Here is a 19,766-nt window from a genome sequence, read left to right on the forward strand (position 1 = left end):
TCTCAGTGTCCCCTCAGTGTCCCCTCAATGTCACCTCAATGTCCCCTCAGTGTCCCCTCAGTGTCCCCCCAATGTCCCCTCAGTGTCCCCCCCAATGTCACCTCAGTGTCCCCCCAATGTCCCCCAATGTCCCCCTCAGTGTCCCCCTGCAGTGTCCCCTCAGTGCCCCCCCAATGTCCCCCCAATGTCCCCTCAATGTCCCCTCAGTGTCCCCTCAGTGTCCCCTCAGTGTCCCACGCCCGGGGGTCCCTTTGTGGGGTGGCAGGGTCAGGTGGGGACACCGCGGGTGACACAGGGGGTGACACAGGGGGTGACACGGTGACACAGGTGACACAGGTGACACAATCGGGGCGGTGCCACCCGGGGCAGAGTCCGCGGTGACACCAAATTCCGAGCGGGGGCGGGGACATCGCTGCCACCCTGCCCCGTGTCCCCAGTGTCCCCAGAGTCCCCCCGAGGTCCCCAAAGTCCCCAATGTCCCCAAAGGTCCCCAAGGGCTCCGAGGTCCCCAATGTCCCCAAAGGTCCCCAAGGGCTCCGAGGTCCCCAAGGTCCCCGGGTCCCCGAGGTGGCGGCCACTCCAGGACAGGGGACATTGCGGGGGTGGCGCCGCCGCCCTGGTGGTGACAGTGACGGTGACAGTGACGGTGACAGTGATGGTGACAGTGACGGTGACAGTGACAATGACAGCGGGGGTGGCCCTGGGTGGGGACAGCCCTGGGTGGGGTCGTGAGCTGTGACCTGGTTCTGTCCCTGTCCCTGTCCCCATTGCTGTCCCTGTCCCCTCCCCTTGTCCCCATCCCTGTCCTTTGTCCTTGTTCCTGTCCTTGTCCCCATCCTTGTCCCCTTGTCCCCATCCCTGTCCCCGTCACCTGTCCCTTGTCCCTTGTCCCTGTCCCTTGTCCCTGTCCCCACTGTCCCCCCATCCCTCTCCCCTCATCCCTGTCCCCTTGTCCCATCTCCTGTCCCCCTTCCCTGTCCCTGCCGTCCCCATCCCTGTCCCCATCTCTGTCCCCATCCCTGTCCCTGTCCCTGCCGTCCCCATCCCTGTCCCCATCCCTGTCCCCTTGTCCCTGTTTCTGTCCCTCATCCCTGTCCCCATCCTTGGCGTTTGTCCCATCCCTGTCCCCACTGTCCCCATCCCTGTCTCTTGTCCCTGTCCCCTTGTCCCCATCTCCTGTCCCCACTGTCCCCCATCCCTGTCCCTGTCCCTGTGTCCCCATCCCTGTCCTCTTGTCCCGGGGTGTCCCCACTGTCCCCCATCCCTCCCGGTCCCTCCTTTCCTGTCCCCCCATCCCTGTCCCTGCCTCTGCAATCCCTGTCCCCATCGCTGTCTCCTCACCACTGTCCCCAGGGTGTCCCCAAGCCCCTTCACCTCTGTCCCCTTTGTCCCCAGGGTGTCCCCAAGCCCTTCACCGAGGTGATCAAGGCCAACATCGGTGACGCGCCACCGCCATGGGGCAGCAGCCCATCACCTTCCTGCGCCAGGTACGGGCCCCCCCGGTGCCACCGCCACCCCCCGGTGTCACCGCCACCCCCCCCGGTGTCACCGTCACCCCCCGGTGTCACTGTCACCACTGTGGCGGTGTCACGGTGGCGGTGTCCCCCGGCAGGTGACGGCGCTGTGCCTGTGCCCCGAGCTGATGAAGGACGAGTCGGTGCCCAGCGACGCCAAGGAGCCGCGCACAGCGCCTGCTGGACGCCTGCGGCGGCGGCAGCGTGGGTCAGTGGGTGACAAAACACCCCCAAAAAAACCCCAAAATAACCCAAAAAACCCCAAATTCCAAAATCCCAAAACCCCAAAATCCCAAATTCCAAATCCATCAAACCCACACAAACCCCAGCCCAAGGAGCGCCCGGCGCCTGCTGGACGCCTGCGGCGGCGGCAGCGTGGGTCAGTGGGTGACACCTGAAACACCCCAAAATAACCCCAAAATCCCCAAAACCCCAAAAACCCCAAAATCCAAAAAAAACCCAAATCCCAAAATCCCAAACCCAAAATCCCAAATTCCAAATCCATCAAACCCCACACAAACCCCAGCCCAAGGAGCATGCCCAGCGCCTGCTGGACGCCTGCGGGGGCGGCAGCTTGGATGGGTGACACCCGGAATATCCCAAAATAATCCCAAAATCCCCAAAAAACCCCAAAATCCCAAAATAACCCCAAATCCTAAAATCCCAAACCCCAAAAACCCCAAAATCCCAAATTCCAAATCCAACAAACCCCACACACACCCCACGCCAAGGAGCGCGCGCAGCCCCTGCTGGACGCCTGCGGGGGCGGCAGCGTGGGTGGGTGACACCTGGAATATCCCAAAATAATCCCAAAATCCCCAAAATCCCCAAAAAACCCCAAAATTCCAAAAAACCCCAAATCCCAAAATCCCAAAACCCCAAAATCCCAAATTCCAAATCCATCAAACGCCACACAAACCCCAGCCCAAGGAGCGCCCAGCGCCTGCTGGACGCCTGCGGCGGCGGCAGCGTGGGTGGGTGACAAAACATCCCAAAAAATCCCAAAATCCCCAAAATCCCAAATCCAAAACATCCCAAAATCCCAAATCTAACAAAGTCCAAAATCCCAAATCCAAATCAAACACAGCCCAAAATCCCAGAACCCCTTCATCCCAAATCCCACAAACCCCAAAATCCCAAATTCAACACTGACAATCCTAAAGTCCCAAAATCCCAAATCCAACAAACCCCAAAATCCCAAAATCAACGCTGAAAATCCTAAAATCCCACAAATCCAAATCCAGCAAAACCCCAAAATCCCAAATTCAATGCTGAAAATCCTAAAATCCCTTCATCCCAAATCCCACAAACCCCAAAATCCCAAATTCAACACTGAAAATCCTAAAATCCCTTCATCCCAAATCCCACAAACCCCAAAATCCCAAATTCAACACTGAAAATCCTAAAATCCCTTCATCCCAAATCCACAAACCCAAAGTCCCAAATTCAACGCTGAAAATCCTAAAATCCAAAATCCCAAATCCCACAAACCCCCAAATCCCAAATTCAATGCTGAAAATCCTAAAATCCAAAATCCCAAATCCAGCAAAACCCCACAAAGCCACGAACCCCGAAATCCCAAATCCACCGACCCCAAAACCCAAAAAATTCTGCACCCGACAAACGCCAAAATGCCCGAAACCCCAAAATCCCAAATGCCAGCACCCGACTCCAGCCATGCCCAGTGTCCCCAGTGTCCCCAATGTCCCCGCAGTGTCCCCAATGCCCCAAATGTCCCCAATGTCCCCAATGTCCCCAATGTCCCAAACATCCCCAATGTCCCCTGATGTCCCCCTGATGTCCCCCTGATGTCCCGATTCCCCCAATGTCCCCAATACCCCAAACATCCCCAATGTCCCCAATGTCCCCAATGTCCCCAGTGTCCCCAATGTCCCCGATGTCCCCGCAATGCTCAATGTCCCCCAATGTCCCCATATCCCAAATTTCCCAATATTTCCAATGTCCCCCCAATGTCTCCCCTGTCCCCAATGCCCAAATGTCCCCAATGTCCCCAATATCTCAATGTCCCAAATGTCCCCCAGTGTCCCCAATGCCCCTCAATGTCCCCAATGTCCCCAAAATCCCAAATGTCCCCAATGTCGCAAATGTCCCCAACATCCCCCCAATGTCCCCAATGTCCCCAATGTCCCCCAATGTCCCCAAAATCCCAAATGTCCCCAATGTCCCAAATGTCCCCAATGTCCCCCCAATGTCCCCAATGTCCCCAATGTCCCCAATGCCCCCAACATCCCAAATGTCCCCAATGTCCCAAATGTCTCCCCAATGTCCCCCCCAATGTCCCCAATGTCCCCAATGCCCCCAATATCCCCCAGTCCCTCAGTGTCCCCAGTGTCCCCCAATGTCCCAAACATCCCCAATGTCCCCAATGTCCCCAATGTCTCCCCAATGTCCCCAACATCCCCACACCCCCAGTGTCCTCTGTCCCCCTTCCATCCCAATGTCCCCCCCACCCGATGAAGTGCCACCCCCCAGGGGATGGGGAGGTGACAGTGTGGCTGTCCCCAATGTCCCTCAATGTCCCAAAGTCCCCAATGTCCCCAATGTCCCCAACTGTCCTCAATGTCTCCAATGTCCTCGATGCCCACAATGTCCCCAATTTTCCCCCAATGTCCCAAATGTCCCTCAATGTCCCCTTCAAAGTCCCCAATGCTCCCCCAATGCTCACTGCCCCCCCAATGTCCCCAATGTCCCCAATGCCCTAAACGTCCCAAATATCCCCCAATGTCCCCAATGTCCCCAATGTCCCCCAATGTCCTAAACGTCCCCAAATGTCCTAAACGTCCCAAATGTCCCCAATGTCCCCAGTGTGCCCAACATTCCCAATGTCCCCAATGTCCGCCAACGACCCCCGTGTCCTCTGTCCCCCCCTCCACCCCAATGTCCCCCACCACCCGGTGAGGTGCCACCACCCGGGGATGGGGAGGTGACAGTGTGGCTGTCCCCAACGTCCCCAATGCCCCAAATGTCCCCAATACCTCCAAAGTCCCCGAAGTCCCCAATGTCCCTCAAAGTCCCAAATGTCCCCATGTCCCCAATGCCCAATGTCCCCACAGTGTCCCCAATACCTCCAAAGTCCCCGAAGTCCCCCAATGCCCCAAATGTCCCCAATATCCCCCAATGTCCCAAATGTCCCCAATGTCCCCAATGTCCCAAAATCCCCAATGTCCCCAACGTCCCAAATGTCCCCAGTGTCTCTGATGTCCCCAAAGTCCCCAATATCCCCAAATGTCCCCAATGTCCCCAATGCCCCAAATGTCCCCAATGTCCCAATCCCCCCAATGTCCCCAATGTCCCCCCAATGTCCCCGATGTCCCCAGTGTCTCTGATGTCCCCGAAGTCCCCAATATCCCCAAATGTCCCAAAGTCCCCAATATCCCCAAATGTCCCCAATGTCCCCAATGCCCCAAATGTCCCCAATGTCCCCAATGTCCCAAAATCCCCATGTCCCCCAACGTCCCAAATGTCCCCAGTGTCTCTGATGTCCCCAAAGTCCCCAATATCCCCAAATGTCCCCAATGTCCCCAATGCCCCAAATGTCCCCAATGTCCCCAATGTCTCCCCTCGCATCCCAAAGTCCCCTCCACCCTGATGTCCCCCCCAGCCAGTGAGGTGCCACCACCCCAGGGATGGGGAGTGACAATGTCGCTGTCCCCTGTCCCCAATGTCCCCCGTATCCCCTGTATGCCCAACGTCCCCAATATCCCCCAATGTCCCCGAAGTCCCCAATGTCCCCAACATCCCCAATGTCCCCAATGTCCCAAATGTCTCCCCAATGTCCCCAGTGTCCCCAACACCCCCGGTGTCCTCTGTCCCCCTCCCACCCCGATGTCCCCCCCCCACCCGATGAAGTGCCACCCCCGGGGGAAGTGTCACCACCAAGTGATGAGGTGCCACCACCCCGGCATGGGGAGGTGACAGTGTGTCACTGTCCCCTGTGTCCCCAGGGCAGGTGACAGTGTGTGTGTCCCCAGGGTTGGTGACAGTGTGTCTGTCCCTGTGTCCCCAGGGCAGGTGACAGTGTGTGTGTCCCCAGGGTGGTGACAGTGTCTGTGTGTCCCTGTGTCCCCAGGGTTGGTGACAGTGTCTGTGTGTGTGTCCCCTGTGTCCCCAGGGCAGGTGACAGTGTGTGTGTCCCTCTGTCCCCAGGGTTGGTGACAGTGTGTCTGTCCCTGTGTCCCCAGGGCAGGTGACAGTGTGTGTGTCTGTCCCTGTGTCCCCAGGGTTGGTGACTGTCTGTGTGTCCCTGTGTCCCCAGGGTTGGTGACAGTGTCTGTCTGTCCGTGTGTCCCCAGGGCAGGTGACAGTGTCTGTGTGTCTGTCCGTGTCTCCCAGGGTTGGTGACAGTGTCTGTGTGTCCCCAGGGCAGGTGACAGTGTCTGTCTGTCCGTGTGTCCCCAGGCTCGTACAGCGCCAGCCCCGGGGTGCAGATGGTGCGCGAGAGCGTGGCGCGCTACATCGAGCGCCGCGACGGCGGCATCCCCGCCAAGGCCGACGACATCTTCCCTGTCCACGGGCGCCAGCGACGCCATCGTGGTACGGCGACAGCCCGGGGACACCGGGGACGGCGGGGACACCGCCCCTGTGACAGCCCGGGGACAGCCCGGGGACAGCGGGGACAGCGGGGACACCCCCTGTGACAGCCCAGGGACATCCCGGGGACACCGGGGACAGCGGGGACACCCCCTGTGACATCCCAGTGACAGCCCGGGGACACCGGGGACAGCGGGGACACCGCCCCTGTGACAGCCCAGGGACAGCCCGGGGACACCGGGAACGGCGGGGACACCCCCTGTGACAGCCCAGGGACAGCCCGGGACACCGGGAACGGCGGGGACAACCGCCCCTGTGACAGCCCGGGGACAGCGGGGACACCCCGGGGGCACCGGGGACACCAACCCAGTGACAGCCCGGGGACACCAATGCCACCACCCCTGTGACACCCCGGGGGCACCGATGCCACCACCCTCCATCCCGCCACACCCCCGGGGACACGGAGCGCGGTGCCACCACCCCTGCCCAGTGACATTCTGGGGACACCGGTTCCACCAACCCATCCCGGGGACACGGAGCGCGGTGCCACCACCCCTGCCACATCCCGGGGACACCGGTGCCACCAACCCCATCCCGGGGACACCGGTGCCACCTCCCCCATCCCGCGACATGCCGGGGACACCGAGGGGACACCGGGCTCGGTGCCACCCCCCGGGCTCGGTGCCACCCCCGGGCCATTCCCACGGCGGGCGGTGACAAAGGGACCTTTGTGTCGCTCGGGGGGGAGGGGGGGTGGTGGCACTCGGGGTTGGTGGCACTCGGTGTCCCCGCGCCCCCCCCCGGGGACAGTGCCAGCTCGCCGCGGTGTCGCCGGGGCCGTGCGGTTGCCGTGGCGATGGTGGCGCTGTGCTGGGGACAGCAGGGCGGTGTCACCTCGCTGTCCCTCGTGTGCCACCGTCCGGCTGTCCCCGGGGTGTCCCCCCGAGTCCCTCTGTCCCCCCCATTGTCCCCGCTGTCCCCGCTGTCCCCGCTGTCCCCTGTGCTGCCCTGTCCCCTCATTGTCACCATGCCCACCCCGATCTGTCCCCTCACTGTCCCCCCACTATCCCCTCATTGTCCCCATGATGTCTCTGTGATTCCACCCAAACCTGTCCCCTCACTGTCCCCTCACTGTCCCCTCTCTGTCCCCCCACTGTCCCCTCATTGTCCCCATGATGTCTCTGTGATTCCCACCCAAACCTGTCCCCCTCACTGTCCCCATCACTGTCCCCTCACTGTCCCCTCACTGTCCCCTCAATGTCCTGATCCCCACCCACAGTGTCCCCCTCATTGTCCCACCCCAACCTGTCCCCTTGCTGTCCCCTCAATGTCCCCACGATGTCCTGATAGCCACCCCATGCTGTCCCCCTCGCTGTCCCCTCATTGTCCCGATTGCCACCACAACCCATGTCTGATTGTCCCCTCACTGTCCCCTCCATGTCCTGATCCCCACCCCAACCTGTCCCTCACTGTCCCCTCAATGTCCCCATGTCCACGTCTCTGTCTCCACCCCAGCCATGTCCCCTCAACGTCCCCTCAATGTCCTGATCCCCACCCCAACCTGTCCCCTCACTGTCCCCTCAATGTCCCCATGTCCTGCCCTCTATCTCCACCCCAGCCATGTCCCCTCAAAGTCCCCTCCAAGTCCTGATTCCCACCCCAACCTGTCCCCTCACTGTCCCCTCAATGTCCCCATGTCCGTGTCCTCTGTCTCCACCTCAACCTTGTCCCCTCAATGTCCCCTCAATGTCCTGATTCTCACCCCGCTCTGACCCCTCACTGTCCCCTCACTGTCCCCTCACTGTCCCCTCAATGTCCTGATCCCCAACTCAACCTGTCCCCTCACTGTCCCTTCAATGTCCCCTCAATGTCCCCACAATCTCCTGATTCCCACCCCATGGTGTCCCCTCACTGTCCCCTCCGTGTCCGGATCGCCACCACAACCTGTCCTGTCACCATCCCTTTGCTGTCCCCTCACTGTCCCCCATCCCACCCCGTGGTTGTCCCCTGATTGTCCCCTCCATGTCTTGATTCCCACCCCACTCTGACCCCTCAATGTCCCCTCAATGTCCCCTCACTGTCCCCTCAGTGTCCCCTCAATGTCCCATCTCTGTCCCCTCAATGTCCCCTCAATGTCCTGCTTCCCACCTCAGCCCATCCCCTCGCTGTCCCCTCGCTGTCCCCTCGCTGTCCCCTCCACATCCCGACTCCCACCTCACTCTGACCCCTCAATGTCCCCTGTCCATCCCCTCCCTGTCCCCCATCCCACCCCGTGATTGTCCCCTCATTGTCCCCTCCCTGTCCCCCACCGTGTCCCGATTCCCACCCCACTCTGACCCCCAATGTCCCCTCTCTGTCCCTTCGCTGTCCCCTCCATGTCCCGATCCCCACCCCGTGATTGTCCCCTTGCTGTCCCCTCCATATCTTGGTTCTCACCCCTCTCTGACCCCTCAATGTCCCGATTCCCATCCCGTGATTGTCCCCCGATTGTCCCCTCAGTGTCCCGATTCCCATCCCCTGATTGTCCCCCGATTGTCCCCCTCAATGTCCCCATTCCCATCCCCTGATTGTCCCCTCAATGTCCCCATTCCCACACCCTGATTGTCCCCCGATTGTCCCCTCCGTGTCCCGATTCCCACCCCACTCTGTCCCCTCAATGTCCCTCACTGCCCCCTCCATGTCCCAGTCCCCACATTGTGATTGTCCCCTCGCTGTCCCCTGACTGTCCCCCCATGCCACTCACTGACTGTCCCCCATGACTGTCCCCTCGCTGTCCCCTCGCTGTCCCCTCGCTGTCCCCCTCTCCGTGTCCCCCCCAGAACATGCTGAAGCTGCTGGTGTGCGGCTCGGGCGCGTCGCGCACGGGGGCGCTGATCCCGATCCCGCAGTGCCCGCTGTACCTCGGCGGCGCTGTCCCCTCCATGTCCCCTATCCCACCCCATGACTGTCCCCTCACTGTCCCCTATCCCACACCATGACTGTCCCCCTGGCTGTCCCCTGGCTGTCCCCTCGCTGTCCCCTCACTGTCCCCTCTCCGTGTCCCCCAGAACATGCTGAAGCTGCTGGTGTGCGGCTCGGGCGCGTCGCGCACGGGGGTGCTGATCCCGATCCCGCAGTACCCGCTGTACCCGGCGGCGCTGTCCCCTATCCCACACCCTCGCTGTCCCCTCGCTGTCCCCTCACTGTCCCCTCGCTGTCCCCCCAGAACATGCTGAGGCTGCTGGTGTGCGGCTCGGGCGCGTCGCGCACGGGGGGTGCTGATCCCGATCCCGCAGTACCCGCTGTACTCGGCGGGGCTGTCCCCTCGCTGTCCCCTATCCCACACCATGACTGTCCCCTCACTGTCCCCTCACTGTCCCCTCACTGTCCCCTCGCTGTCCCCTCACTGTCCCCTCGCTGTCCCCTATCCCACACCCTCGCTGTCCCCTGGCTGTCCCCTCACTGTCCCCTCACTGTCCCCTCTCCGTGTCCCCCCCCAGAACATGCTGAAGCTGCTGGTGTGCGGCTCGGGCGCGTCGCGCACGGGGGCGCTGATCCCGATCCCGCAGTACCCGCTGTACCCGGCGGCGCTGTCCCCTCGCTGTCCCCTATCCCACACCCTCGCTGTCCCCTCGCTGTCCCCTCACTGTCCCCTCTCTGTCCCCCCAGAACATGCTGAAGCTGCTGGTGTGCGGCTCGGGCGCGTCGCGCACGGGGGTGCTGATCCCGATCCCGCAGTACCCGCTGTACTCGGCGGCGCTGGCCGAGCTGGAGGCGGCGCAGGTCAATTATTACCTGGCCGAGGAGCGCTGCTGGGCGCTGGACGTGGCCGAGCTGCGCCGGGCGCTGTCCGAGGGCCGCCGGCGCTGCAACCCCCGCGCGCTCTGCATCATCAACCCCGGCAACCCCACCGGTAACCCAGGGGGAAACGGGGCGGGGGGCTGCGGGGTGGGGTCTGTGGGGTGGGACACCTGGGGAAGGGGTCTGTGGGGTGGGACACGGGTGGTGGGGGCTGTGGGGTGGGACACCTGGGGAAGGGGTCTGTGGGGTGTGATCTGTGGGGTCTGTGGGGTGGGACACAGGGGGTGGGATCCATGGGGTGGGGTCTGTGGGGTGGGATCCATGGGATCTGTGGGGTGGGACACCTGGGGTCCAGGGTCTGTGGGGTGTGATATCTGAGGTGGGATCCATGGGGTGGCGTCTGTGGGGTGGGATCCATGGGGTCTGTGGGGTGGGATATCTGAGGTGGGATCCATGGGGTGGCGTCTGTGGGGTGGGATCCATGGGGTCTGTGGGGTGGGATATCTGAGGTGGGATCCATGGGGTGGCGTCTGTGGGGTGGGATCCATGGGGTCTGTGGGGTGGGATATCTGAGGTGGGATCCATGGGGTGGGGGTCTGTGGGGTGGGATCCATGGGGTCTGTGGGGTGGGATATCTGAGGCGGGGATCCATGGGGTGGGGTCTGTGGGGTGGGATCCATGGGGTCTGTGGGGTGGGATATCTGAGGTGGGATCCATGGGGTGGGGTCTGTGGGGTGGGATCCATGGGGTGGCGTCTGTGGGGTGGGATCTATGGGGTCTGTGGGGTGGGATATCTGAGGTGGGATCCATGGGGTGGGGTCTGTGGGGTGGGATCCATGGGGTGGCGTCTGTGGGGTGGGATCCATGAGGTCTGTGGGGTGGGATATCTGAGGTGGGATCCATGGAGTGGGGTCTGTGGGGTGGGATCCATGGGGTCTGTGGGGTGGGATATCTGAGGCGGGATGCATGGGATAGGACCCATAGGATGGGATCTGTGGGGTCTGTGGGGGGGGATCCATGGGGTCTGTGGGGTGGGATCCGTGGGATGGGACATGTGGGTTGGCATCTCTGGGGTCTGTGGGGTGGGATATCTGAGATGGGATCCATGGGATGGGGTCTGTGGGGTGGGATCCATGGGGTGGAATCTGTGGGGTCTGTGGGGTGAGATCCATGGGATTTGGGATCTGTAGGATCTGAGGTGGGATCAATGGGACGGGATCCATGGGGTCTGTGGGGTGGGACACGGGGGGTCTGTGGGGTCTGTGGGGTGGGATATCTGAGGTGGGATCCATGGGATGGGATCCATGGGGTCAGTGGGGTGGGACACGGGGGGTCTGTGAGGTGGGACACCTGGGATGGGATCCATGGGGTCTGTGGGGTGGGACACCTGGGATGAGGTCTGTGGGGTGGGATCCATGGGATGGGATCTCTGGGTCTGTGGGATGGAATCCATGGGGTGGGGTCTGTGGGGTGGGATATCTGAGGTGGGACCCATGGGGTGGGAAATGTAGGCTGGAATGGGATCCATGGGGTCTGTGGGGTGGGATTGGTGGGACACCTGGGATGGGGTCTGTGGGGTCTGTGGGGTGGGACACATGGGGTGGGATCCATGGGGTCTGTGGGGTGGGATCCATGGGGTCTGTGGGGATCCATGGGGTCTGTGGGGTGGGATCCATGGGGTGGCTCACCCGGGGTGGGATATCTGAGGTGGGATCCGTGGGATGGGGACCTGTCAAGCCTGTGGGGTCTGTGGGGTGGGATCTGTGGGGTGGGATCCATGGGATGGGATCCATGAGGTGGGATCCATGGGATGGGATCAATGGGATGGAATCCATGGGATGGGGTATCAGAGGTGGGATCCATGGCATGGGGTCTGTGGGGTGGGATTATCTGAGGTGGGATCCATGGGATGGGATGGGATGAGGTGGGACACCTGGGGTGGGATCCAGGGGGTGGTGTCTGTGGGGTCTGTGGGGCGGGATATCTGAGGTGGGATCCATGAGCTGGGGTTTGTGGGTACTGTGGGGTGAGACGTGGGGTGGGGTCTGTGCGATGGGATCCGTGGGATGGGATCTATGGAATCCGTGGGGCGGGATATCTGAGGTGGGATCCATGGGATGGGATGAGATGGGATGGGGTGGGACACCTGGGGTGGGATCCAGGGGGCGGTGTCTGTGGGGTCTGTGGGGTGGGATCTGTGGGTTGGCATCCATGGGATCCATGGGCTCTGTGGGGTGGGATATCTGAGGTGGGATCCATGGGGTCAGTGGGGTGGGACATCTAAGGTGGGATCCATGGGGTCAGTGGGGTGGGACACCTGGGGTCTGGGGTCTGTGGGGTGGGATATCTGAGGTGGGATCCATGGGGTGGGGTCTGTGGGGTGGGATCCATGGGGTGGCGTCTGTGGGGTGGGATCCATGGGGTCTGTGGGGTGGGATATCTGAGGCGGGATCCATGGGGTGCGGTCTGTGGGGTGGGATCCATGGGGTCTGTGGGGTGTGATATCTGAGGTGGGATCCATGGGGTGGCGTCTGTGGGGTGGGATCCATGGGGTCTGTGGGGTGGGATATCTGAGGTGGGATCCATGGGGTGGCGTCTGTGGGGTGGGATCCATGGGGTCTGTGGGGTGGGATATCTGAGGTGGGATCCATGGGGTGGGGTCTGTGGGGTGGGATCCATGGGGTGGCGTCTGTGGGGTGGGATCCATGGGGTCTGTGGGGTGGGATATCTGAGGCGGGATCCATGGGGTGGGGTCTGTGGGGTGGGATCCATGGGGTCTGTGGGGTGGGATATCTGAGGTGGGATCCATGGGGTGGCGTCTGTGGGGTGGGATCCATGGGGTCTGTGGGGTGGGATATCTGAGGTGGGATCCATGGGGTGGCGTCTGTGGGGTGGGATCCATGGGGTGGCGTCTGTGGGGTGGGATCTATGGGGTCTGTGGGGTGGGATATCTGAGGTGGGACCCATGGAGTGGGGTCTGTGGGGTGGGATCCATGGGGTCTGTGGGGTGGGATATCTGAGGCGGGATGCATGGGATAGGACCCATAGGATGGGATCTGTGGGGTCTGTGGGGGGGGATCCATGGGGTCTGTGGGGTGGGATCCGTGGGATGGGACATGTGGGTTGGCATCTCTGGGGTCTGTGGGGTGGGATATCTGAGATGGGATCCATGGGATGGGGTCTGTGGGGTCTGTGGGGTGAGATCCATGGGATTTGGGATCTGTAGGATCTGAGGTGGGATCAATGGGACGGGATCCATGGGGTCTGTGGGGTGGGACACGGGGGGTCTGTGGGGTCTGTGGGGTGGGATATCTGAGGTGGGATCCATGGGATGGGATCCATGGGGTCAGTGGGGTGGGACACGGGGGGTCTGTGAGGTGGGACACCTGGGATGGGATCCATGGGGTCTGTGGGGTGGGACACCTGGGATGAGGTCTGTGGGGTGGGATCCATGGGATGGGATCTCTGGGTCTGTGGGATGGAATCCATGGGGTGGGGTCTGTGGGGTGGGATATCTGAGGTGGGACCCATGGGGTGGGAAATGTAGGCTGGAATGGGATCCATGGGGTCTGTGGGGTGGGATTGGTGGGACACCTGGGATGGGGTCTGTGGGGTCTGTGGGGTGGGACACATGGGGTGGGATCCATGGGGTCTGTGGGGTGGGATCCATGGGGTCTGTGGGGATCCATGGGGTCTGTGGGGTGGGATCCATGGGGTGGCTCACCCGGGGTGGGATATCTGAGGTGGGATCCGTGGGATGGGACCTGTCAGGCCTGTGGGGTCTGTGGGGTGGGATCTGTGGGGTGGGATCCATGGGATGGGATCCATGGGATGGGATCAATGGGATGGAATCCATGGGATGGAATCCATGGGATGGGGTATCAGAGGTGGGATCCATGGCATGGGGTCTGTGGGGTGGGATTATCTGAGGTGGGATCCATGGGATGGGATGGGATGAGGTGGGACACCTGGGGTGGGATCCAGGGGGTGGTGTCTGTGGGGTCTGTGGGGCGGGATATCTGAGGTGGGATCCATGAGCTGGGGTTTGTGGGTACTGTGGGGTGAGACGTGGGGTGGGGTCTGTGCGATGGGATCCGTGGGATGGGATCTATGGAATCCGTGGGGCGGGATATCTGAGGTGGGATCCATGGGATGGGATGAGATGGGATGGGGTGGGACACCTGGGGTGGGATCCAGGGGGCGGTGTCTGTGGGGTCTGTGACGTGGGATCTGTGGGTTGGCATCCATGGGATCCATGGGCTCTGTGGGGTGGGATATCTGAGGTGGGATCCATGGAGTGGGGTCTGTGGGATGGGTTCCATGTGATGGGATCCATGGTGTGGGATGGGATCCCTGTGGTGGGACCCATGGAGTGTCTCGGTGGGATCCATGGTGTGGGATCTGTGGTGGGACCCGTGGTGTGTCTCAGTGGGATCCATGGGATGGGATCCATGGGATGGCATCCATGGGATCCCTGTGGTGGGACCCATGGTGTATCTCCGGTGGGATCCATGGGATCCCTGTTGTGGGACCCATGGAGTATCTTGGGTGGGATCCCTGTGGTGGGACCCATGGTGTGTCTGAGTGGGATCCATGGCATGGGATCCCTGTGGTGGGACCCGTGGTGTATCTCAGTGGGATGAGACCTGTGGGGTGGATCCATGGTGTGGGACCCATGGTGTATCTCGGCGGGACCCATGGGGTGGGATCCCTGTGGTGGGTCCCATGGAGTGTCTCGGGTGGGATCCATGGGATCCCTGTGGTGGGACCTGTGGTGTATCTCGGTGGGATCCATAGGAGGGATCCCTGTGGTGGGACCCATGGAGTGTCTCAGTGGGATCCATGGGATGGGATCCCTGTGGTGGGACCCGTGGTGTATCTCGGGTGGGATTCCTGTGGTGGGACCCATGGTGTATCTCGGGTGGCATCCATGGCATGGGATCCCTGTGGTGGGACCCGTGGAGTATCTCGGGTGGGATCCCTGTGGTGGGACCCATGGGATATCCCTGTGGTGGGACCCGTGGAGTATCTCGGGTGGGGTTCCTGTGGTGGGACCCATGGTGTATCTCGGGTGGGACCCATGGGATATCCCTGTGGTGGGACCCGTGGTGTACCTTGGGTTGGATCCATGGGATATCCCTGTGGTGGGACCCGTGGTGTATCTCGGGTGGGGTTCCTCTGGTGGGACCCATGGTGTATCTCGGGTGGGACCCATGGGATATCCCTGTGGTGGAACCCGTGGAGTATCTCGGGTGGGGTTCCTGTGGTGGGACCCATGGAGTATCTCGGGTGGGACCCATGGGATATCGCTGTGGTGGGACCCGTGGCGTGTCCCGGTGGGCTGAGCCCCGCGCTTGTCCCAGGCCAGGTGCAGAGCCGCGAGTGCATGGAGCAGGTCATCAAGTTCGCCTACGAGGAGAAGCTCTTCCTGCTGGCCGATGAGGTGGGCGGGGCCGGGCTGGCCTGGGGGCGTGTCCCCCGTTCCCGGGAACAGCCGGAATTCCCGCGGTGACATCCCGGCTGTCCCCACCCAGGTGTACCAGGACAACATCTACGCCGAGGGCTCGGCCTTCCACTCCTTCAAGAAGGTCCTGATGGAGCTGGGGCCGCCCTACTCGGACTCGGTGGAGCTGGCCTCCTTCCACTCCACCTCCAAGGGCTTCATGGGAGAGTGAGTGTCACCACGGGTCCCCTGAGACGTGGGGTGGAGGGGCCACCACCACCCCATGGATCTCCTGGGGGTGAGATGGGGGTCATGGATTTGGGATGGAGGTGCCACCACCACCCCATGGATCTGCTGAGGTTGGGGTCATGGATTGGGAATGGAGATGGCACCACCACCCCATGGATCTCCTGGGGGTGGGATGGGGGTCATGGATTGGGAATGGAGAGGCCACCACCACCCATGGATCTGCTGAGGTTGGGGTCATGGATTGGGAATGGAGATGGCACCACCACCCCATGGATCTCCTGGGGGTGGGATGGGGGTCATGGATTGGGAATGGAGAGGCCACCACCACCCCATGGATCTGCTGGGGGTGGGTTGGGATCATGGATTGGGAATGGAGAGGCCACCACCACCCCATGGATCTGCTGGGGGTGGGGTCATGGATTGGGAATGGAGAGGCCACCACCACCCATGGATCTGCTGAGGTTGGGGTCATGGATTGGGAATGGAGATGGCACCACCACCCCATGGATCTCCTGGGGGTGGGATGGGGGTCATGGATTGGGAATGGAGAGGCCACCACCACCCCATGGATCTGCTGGGGGTGGGTTGGGATCATGGATTGGGAATGGAGAGGCCACCACCACCCCATGGATCTGCTGGGGGTGGGGTCATGGATTGGGAATGGAGATGGCACCACCACCCCATGGATCTGCTGGGGGTGGGTTGGGATCATGGATTGGGAATGGAGAGGCCACCACCACCCCATGGATCTGCTGGGGGTGGGGTCATGGATTGGGAATGGAGGGGCCACCACCACCCCATGGATCTGCTGGGGTTGGGGTCATGGATTGGGAATGGAGAGGCCACCACCACCCCATGGATCTGCTGAGGTTGGGGTCATGGATTGGGAATGGAGAGGCCACCACCACCCCACGGATCTGCTGGGGGTGGGGTCATGGATTGGGAATGGAGATGCCACCACCACCCCATGGATCTGCTGGGGGTGGGGTCATGGATTGGGAATGGAGGGGCCACCACCACCCCATGGATCTGCTGAGGTTGGGGTCATGGATTGGGAATGGAGGGGCCACCACCACCCCATGGATCTGCTGGGGGTGGGTTGGGATCATGGATTGGGAATGGAGGGGCCACCACCACCCCATGGATCTGCTGAGGTTGGGGTCATGGATTGGGAATGGAGAGGCCACCACCACCCCATGGGTCTGCTGAGGTTGGGGTCATGGATTGGGAATGGAGAGGCCACCACCACCCCACGGATCTGCTGGGGGTGGGGTCATGGATTGGGAATGGAGAGGCCACCACCACCCCATGGATCTGCTGAGGTTGGGGTCATGGATTGGGAATGGAGAGGCCACCACCACCCCATGGGTCTGCTGAGGTTGGGGTCATGGATTGCCTTGGATTTGGGATGGAGGTGCCATCACCACCCATGGATCTGCTGGGGTTGGGGTCATGGATTGCCTTGGATTTGGGATGGAGGTGCCATCACCACCCATGGATCTGCTGGGGTTGGGGTTGGGGTCATGGATTGTCATGGATGGGATCCATGGATCATGGATTTGGGATGGAGGTGCCACCACCCCATGGATGTCATGGAATTGGATGGAGAGACCACCATCCCATGGATCTCCTGGGATTGGGATTGGGGTCATGGATTGCCATGGATGTCATGGATTGGACATGGAGATGTCACCATCACCCCATGGATCTGCAGGGGTTGAGGTCATGGATTGTCATGGATGGGATCCATGGATCATGGATTGGGGGTGGAGGTGCCACCACCCCATGGATGTCATGGGTTGGGGATGGAAAGACCACCATCCCATGGATCTCCTGGGGCTGGGGTCATGAATTACCATGGATGTCATGGACTGGGGATGGAGATGTCACCACCACCCCATGGGTCTGCTGGGGGTGGGACTGCGGTCATGGATTGCCATGGATGGGATCCATGGATTTGGGATGGAGAGGTCACCATCATCCCATGGATCTCCTGAGGGTGGGGTTGGGGTCATGGATTGTCATGGATGGGATCCATGGATCATAGATTGGGGATGGAGGTGCCACCACCTCATGGATCTCATGGGTCCCCATCCATGGATCCCATGGATCCACCCATGGGTCCTTCTCCATAGGTTCCTATCCATGGGTCCCATTCATGGATCCCATCCATGGGTCCCTCTCCATGGATTCCCATCCCAAACCCCCATCCATGGATCTTCATCCATGAGTCCTTCTCCAAAGGTTCCCATCCATGGATTCCCATCCCAAACCCCATCCATGGATCCCACCCACATCTCCCATCCATGGATCCCATCCATGGGTCTTCTCCATAGGTTCCCATCTATGGATCCCATGAATGGATCCTTCACCATAGATTCCCATCCATGGATCCATCCATGGGTCCTTCTCCATAGGTTCCCATCCATGGATTCCCATGAATGGATCCTTCACCATAGGTTGCCATCCATGGATCCATCCATGGGTCCTTCTCCATGGATTCCCATCCCAAACCCCCATCCATGGATCCCACCCACATCTCCCATCCATGGGTCTTCTCCATAGGTTCCCATCCATGGATCCCATCCATGGGTGCCTCTCCAAAGGTTCCTATCCATGGATTCCATCCATGGATCCTTCTCCATATGTTGCCATCCATGGATTCCCATTCCAAACCTCCATCCATGGATCCCATCCATGGGTCCTTCTCCATAGGTTCCCATCCATGGATCCCATGAATGGATCCTTCACCATAGGTTCCGATCCATGGATCCATCCATGGGTCCTTCTCCATGGATTCCCATCCCAAACCCCCATCCATGGGTCCCACCTCCCATCTCCCATCCCTGGCTCCTTCCCCATAGGTTCCCATCCATGGGTCCCATCCCAAACCCCACCCACGGGTCCCGCCCGATTCCCGGCATTCCCGGCATTCCGGGTTGATGCGGGCGTGTCCCGCAGGTGCGGCCTGCGCGGGGGCTACATGGAGGTGGTGAACCTGCACCCCGAGGTGAAGGCCGAGCTCATCAAGCTCGTGTCCGTCCGTCTGTGCCCCCCCGTGCCCGGACAGATGATCCTGGACGCCATCGTGGACCCGCCCAAGCCCGGAGAGCCGTCCTACGAGCGCTTCCAGGCGGTACGGAGACATTGGGATCCTTGGGATTGGGATCCATGGGGTGGGATCCATGGGGATGGGATCCATGGGATGGGATCCATGGTCATGGACCCGCCCAAGCCCGGAGAGCCGTCCTACGAGCGCTTCCAGGCGGTACGGGGACATTGGGATCCTTGGGATTGGGATCCATGGGATTGGGATCCATGGGGTGGGATCCATGGGATGGGATCCATGGTCATGGACCTGCCCAAGCCCGGAGAGCCGTCCTACAGGCGCTTCCAGGGGGTACGGGGATTGGGATCCATGGGATTGGGATTGGGATCCGTGGGATTGGGGTGGGATGGGATCCATAGTCATGGACCCGCCCAAGCCCGGAGAGCCGTCGTACGAGCGCTTCCAGGCGGTACGGAGACATTGGGATCCTTGGGATCCATGGGATTGGGATCCTTGGGGATGGGATCCATGGGATTGGGATTGGGATCCATGCGATTGGGGTGGGATGGGATCCATGGTCATGGTCGTGGTCCGCCCAAGCCCGGAGAGCCGTCCTACTAGCGCTTCCAGGCGGTACGGAGACATTGGGATCCTTGGGATTGGGGTTGAGATCCTTGGGGATGGGATCCATGGGATTGGGATCCATGGGATTGGGATTGGGATCCATGGGATTGGGGTGGGATGGGATCCATGGTCATGGACCCGCCCAAGCCTGGAGAGCCGTCCTACGAGCGCTTCCAGGCGGTACGGAGACATTGGGATCCTTGGGATTGGGATCCATGGGATTGGGATTGGGGTTGGGACCCATGGGATGGGATCCATGGTCATGGACCCGCCTCAGCCCAGAGAGCCGTCCTACGAGCGCTTCCAGGGGGTATGGAGCAGTGAGATTGGGATTGGGATTGGGATTGGGATCCGTGGGATTGGGATGGGATCCTTGGGATGGGATCCATGGTCATGGATCCACCCAAACCCATCCTACGAGCGCTTCCAGGCAGTATGGGGCTGCGGGATTGGGATCCATGGGATTGGGATGGGATCCATGGGATTGGGATTAGGGTGGGATCCATGGGATTGGGGATGGGATTGGGGATTGGGATTGAGATGGGATCTATGGGAT

The 19,766-nt window shown here is 61.3% G+C and overlaps 1 protein-coding gene across 1 annotated transcript in view; it reads left to right on the forward strand.

Annotated features, from left to right (window-relative positions):
• The first annotated feature begins 1,439 nt into the window (after window positions 1-1,439).
• The window catches only part of GPT (glutamic--pyruvic transaminase), a 31,002-nt gene continuing 12,675 nt past the window's right edge, over window positions 1,440-19,766 (forward strand). Inside the window, 9 exon segments of the mRNA XM_063175463.1 lie at window positions 1,440-1,487; window positions 1,613-1,677; window positions 2,445-2,488; window positions 5,934-6,037; window positions 6,039-6,068; window positions 9,714-9,957; window positions 15,209-15,288; window positions 15,380-15,516; window positions 18,499-18,673. Coding sequence (XP_063031533.1) covers window positions 1,455-1,487; window positions 1,613-1,677; window positions 2,445-2,488; window positions 5,934-6,037; window positions 6,039-6,068; window positions 9,714-9,957; window positions 15,209-15,288; window positions 15,380-15,516; window positions 18,499-18,673 — 912 coding nt within the window. The 5' untranslated portion in view covers window positions 1,440-1,454.

Source organism: Melospiza melodia, chromosome 1 (assembly GCF_035770615.1).
Source record: "Melospiza melodia melodia isolate bMelMel2 chromosome 1, bMelMel2.pri, whole genome shotgun sequence".
Lineage (NCBI taxonomy): Eukaryota > Metazoa > Chordata > Aves > Passeriformes > Passerellidae > Melospiza > Melospiza melodia.